This window comes from Oncorhynchus mykiss, chromosome 17, assembly GCF_013265735.2.
Source record: "Oncorhynchus mykiss isolate Arlee chromosome 17, USDA_OmykA_1.1, whole genome shotgun sequence".
In the NCBI taxonomy this organism is placed as follows: domain Eukaryota; kingdom Metazoa; phylum Chordata; class Actinopteri; order Salmoniformes; family Salmonidae; genus Oncorhynchus; species Oncorhynchus mykiss.
In genome coordinates this window covers 47,803,185-47,808,485 of record NC_048581.1, presented here as the reverse complement: position 1 = coordinate 47,808,485, position 5,301 = coordinate 47,803,185, and the positions used below count along the sequence as shown (strand labels likewise).

General features: G+C 39.8%; 1 protein-coding gene across 1 annotated transcript; it reads right to left on the bottom strand.

The window, feature by feature from the left end:
• Positions 1-967: 967 nt before the first annotated feature.
• Positions 968-2,974, bottom strand: LOC100135862 (chicken II type gonadotropin-releasing hormone precursor). The gene is given in 4 exon segments (NM_001124245.1): positions 968-1,261; positions 1,757-1,840; positions 1,991-2,136; positions 2,956-2,974. Coding segments are annotated over 3 exon segments (261 nt in total). The 5' UTR covers positions 2,129-2,136; positions 2,956-2,974; the 3' UTR covers positions 968-1,222.
• Between the last annotated feature and the right edge of the window lie 2,327 nt (positions 2,975-5,301).

Genomic DNA, 5,301 nt, shown 5'->3' with positions numbered 1-5,301 from the left:
CTGGTCTAAGGAAGGCCAGTTTAATTGCTTCTTTAATCAGAACAACAGTTTTCAGCGGTGGTAATATAATTGCAAAAGGGTTTCCTAATGATCAATTAGCCTTTTAAAATGATAAACTTGGATTAGCTAACACAACGTGCCTTTGGACCTAGCTATTGGAGTAGGTACAAGGCTAAGTGCAAAACGACATTCAAGTTGGAAAGACGATTGTTTACCGACGGAAATGGGTCCTCTAGGATAGCTGTTAGCTAAAGTTGACCTTATCATAGGCTACAGTGCCTTATTCGACATTTAACAGTTAGTGAACTAACCTTAGCTCCCTAATTTGAGAATGCCCTTGCCTTGGCTAAAGACATTAGCATTGCCACCTAGCTTTTTAGCTACGAACTGTAATTTCACATTCTTATTGAACTCACTTTCAATCTGTGAAACATTGGTATTATTAGTGTTTATACAGAACCCACGTTATGAGTAGAAATGATGCTATTTTCAGTATCTGATTCCACTAGCAGCGGAGAACATACTTTGCTCTTCCACCTTTGTTCCTATCTGAGCAGCGCATGTGCATTGCATAGATAACTAAAAATATGTTGCAGAATGGTCCTTGTTGTCTGGGTTCCTTGGGATGTGACTTTACCCCATTGAAGTTGATATTTAAAATGGTGAAGGTAAATGACCACCATACAAATATTCCTCCCTTAGTGGTCTTATTTTTGTGGACAGACTTGATGTGGAGTAAACCTTCTCGCTTTGCCTCTTCCTCTCTGCTTTTTGAGATCTTATTCACTCTCTGTAAAGTTCGAATTTTGTACTCAATGTGCATATAATAACTGAGAACATGTTTGTTTTTCTTTTTGTTTTGTATTTTCAAATCATGTTTTCAAAAAGGTTAACATTGCTCTCATCATGTGTCTCTTGACCCATTCTTTCGTTGAAACAAATCAATTAAAGAGAGGACAATGATGAAGACATTAATAACAAAATAGATACTTTATTAAAGGAAATGGCATGTGCACGATGTTGCATCTGTAATTGATAGTCTACAGCAGCAAAAAGGGGACAGAAGGAGAATGCAATGGTAAAGAGTGATGCTATATGATTATCAAAGTGGATGAACCACAAAATTGGACCAAATCACATGAGATTAGAATAGAGGTCATGAAGGAAACAGACAGAGACAAGGAAGGATTTAAATCAGCCACGGTTGATAGGTTGTCTAAGGTTATTTTCGCTTCTGAAATTCTCTGGCCAGGGCATCCAACTGCAAAGAGAGTAACATGACATGAATTACAGGTACAGTATTTTTTTGGGGCTTAATTTATTCCACATGTCAAAGTTATTTTACTTCCGGACCCAGTTCCGCCCACCATTTCCACCCCTGGATATGCAACATGCTTGTAACACCTGTAGACAAATAATAATACTATGCTCACACACTAGTGGCATTTCATTATTCACCCTGAATGAGGGACTGATTTAGACTTGGGACACCAGGGCTACAATCATCAGGGCACAACATTATGGAAATATCAGATAGAAATACATTATGTAGAACAAACATGCCTCTGACAGTGAAAAGGGCATCACATATGCAATGTTCCGCAACATTTGCCTATTCATCGACCATGTAGAAAAGAAAAAGAGAAGTATTCCCGCCCCTCAGGCTCAGATTTGAGCTATCCCTGCCCTATATGATTGCCACCTGATACAGTATCATTACATGAATGTACTACTTTCGTCCCGCCACTGCACTCACAATAACGTTTTTAAGGATGTTCCTTCGCTGGGGTCTCAGGTAGCTGCATTCTCCTGCCTCACAGAGTTTAATCTCCTCTGAAATCTGAGACAGAGAGATAACAGCATGATGGTGACACAAATGGCTACTGGGTGTTACCCAGACAGGTGCTAAAAACACCCGTCTTGACTCCTGATGAAAAGTGCTGTATGTAATATCCATTTGAGTCATTGAGATTGTAGTACTGTGACCCACCTCAGAGGTGGTAAATGAGTCCAGCTCCCTCTTGCCTCCAGGGTACCAGCCATGGGACCAGTGCTGGGAGGAAGACAGCTGGGCTCCCAGACACAGCAGCAGCCCCAGCATAAACACCAGTCTAGCCACACTCACCATCACTGGATCTGAGTGGAGAGGGATGGAGAGGTGTAAGGAGAGGGAAGTTGTAGGTGAAGACAGCATGCGACACTTGTCTGTGCAATAAGGCGTACCTTTCACAAGGAAAGAAAGGGAGGGATGGGGGGCTGGTTATACAATTAATGCCTCAGTAACGAGAGAAAGTGCGAGCGGCTGCTTTAACACAGGCTGCTCAATTCCCCCAAAAAATTATCTAAACAAATGTGTCTTTTGACCAATCACATATTTTTCCAATAATTGGGCAAAAGATCAGAATGAGGCTGTCTGTGTAAACGCAGATTATGTGGCCTGTCCTACTCCTGCTGGTAGTGACATTGGTGTCAGAAGTGTGATGGCGCCTTCTGATCGGCCAGACTTGCAAATTAGGGTATCCAAATGTTGGCGAAGAGGAACAATTGGACAGGCAAACAGCAACACGCAACAACAAGCCTTAAAGTTTAAAATGTGTTTTTCTTGTGCCACTCATAACTTATCCAATGCAGGAGATATATTTGACACAATCAAATAATATTTATGCAGGGGGGGGAATTCTCCACAAACACATTTTGCAGTGGGTTTTAAAGATTAGTTTCTCATAGGCAATTGTTGAGGTAATTTCTTCTCAAGATTCCACCAAGGCAGGATTGAAAATAAAGAATATGTGAACAGCGGAATATTTATTGTAAAAGAACGATAAATATCAAGGATTTTTTTTACGTCGAATTATTCATAGACAGCATCAAACCCAAAGCAAATGCAATAATCCTATCCAAGATCTCACTTCATACCCATTAATACTCAAGAGCAAAAATCATAGCAAACCTTACCTTAGACCCTTAGTTCGATAATCACTGTGGTATTTAAATCGGTTGTCACTGTTGATGTCCCCCAGGTACGTCTGTGTCCACTGTTCACTTCTGCCTATTATTAACCTGTTGGTATACAGCAACTCAGTGGCACGTCACTTTTCCTGAGCCGATAATGAGTGTTGTAGAGCTGGTCTCTTATGGCATCTCTGAAGCATCCTCTTCCTCCTCAATTTATGTCCCCACCCCCACGCCACTTGGCCCTGCCCATCGCTGACCCCTTTGCTCCTTCCCCTCCCAGCGGTCAGCTGAGCGGTGTTCAGGGACGTGTGCGTAAGATCCGCTCAATTCCAATTATCATCGCCAAACAGTCCTGACCTCCCTCGGGATGTCCGTCCTCACTCTACCTAATACCCCCATTTCACCCTCCCTCCCTGCCCCCTAACACCTAAATCAACACATTTAGTGACGTAGGGTGAGTATTGGTTAAGTGGGACACATGGCAAAGTGGGACACCTTAGCTTTGTAACGGATATCGTTGCATGTGTACAATAACATAACCAACAATCAATGCCTGTGTGTTAGAGATGATAAAAAAAGGGTTCAGTGGGTATGATGTCATCATTATGGCCGTGGCATCCCGTGTAATGACACGTGTCTCTAGACACATAATGGTTAGTAAAATGACATAGGGTTCTGAGGTGAATAATCAAATGTTCAATTTTGTTTTCCTTGCTAGAAAAAGCTTGCATAGCTGCATTTTACTAAGAAAAATATAACCTAACCAACATAAAAATTCCTAGCTAACTACTGTATACTCATAACCATACATACATATGACAACAACAAAAAAGTTTATTTGGCTGTATTTGACTCTGGTGACAATAAAAGTCATTGAAACTGATGAGGGATAAGGTCTTTCTGGTTTCATTCTATAAAATGTCCATTAGAGTGTAGTGTTTAGAATGTTGAGCTGATAGGCCGAGATTAAGTTCATTTTATTTATAGTCTATACAATTACATATAGGCTACATCATATAACTATAATAAAGTATGACGATAATAATAATAATAAATTATCATTCTTAATGTTCCACAAAAATACATAAAGAATGTTAGTATGAATAATTTAAGTTTATCACAAAAATAATGAAATTACTCATATATCCTCTAATTTATCCTTCTTCACAATAAAGAATTAAGTGTCCCACTTTGCCAATCAAGGTGTCCCAATTTGACAGTATCAACGTAAAAAATGTGGTCTCAGCACAATTTGCGTTTGTAGAAGAGTCATCCATCCTGTGTTTAACATTTCTTGCTTTGCTCTTTTGTAGTGTATTAGAGTTCTTAAGATATTTAGAATGGTATCATGTTGGAGGTTAAGACAATGGGGTGGCTCTGTAAGGTGTTCCAGAAAACACATTTTCAGAAAGTGTCCCACTTTACCGACTCACCCTACAGTATATACACATACACTACCGTTCAAAAGTTTGTGGTGACTTAGAAATGTCTTTGTTTTTGAAAGAAAAACACATTTTGTCCATTAACATAACATCAAATTGATCAGAAATACAGTGTAGACATTGTTAATGTTGTAAATGACTATTGTAGCTGGAAACGGCAGATTTTTAAAGGAATATCTATATAGGCGTACAGAGGCCCATTATCAGCAACCATCACTCCTGTGTTCCAGTGGCACGTTGTGTTAGCTGATCCAAGTTTATAATTTTAAAAGCTGTTAGTAGCCCATGTGCCTATCCCTAACAATTTGGTCTGTTTTCACCTCTTAATTTATCCTACAGTTCTGACTTGGTGTACAGGGAGAACACTGTAAGAACAGCCCATGTTCTGAATTCTGTCGCTGTACATTTCAAAAGTGCTGAACAAATAGTTAGTCATATTGACTATGTCCGTCCTAGCTTGCTCATTAATGTCTTAATCGATAGCATTATATCTGCTTGTCGTCCCCTTTTGTACATCTCAATTGTCAGTAGAAACCACATTTGTTTAAGCAAGTCAGCCATATCAGCTATGTTTTTTTTAAAGGCAGTAAATGAGGCTGAATGAACTGTTTCGTTGCCAGATAAGGCTCCGCTAATAACCAGGTGTAGCACTGGTAAGGTGTTGGGACTGCTGTTGGGATAGCTTTATGTAGATCCTAACAGTTTGTAGGCACCGTTTGTTACTGGTATAGTGCAATTAATGTATTGTTTGGTGTTGTGTTGTGTAGTGGCTTTGCTGGCCTGCATCCCACTTTTTTGTTTGTTTAGCCCCACCAAGATTTACATGCTAAAATTGCCACTGACAAGTACAACTATCACTTGAGAACTGACCAAATTGGTGTCATTTAGCTAACAGTATGTGGGA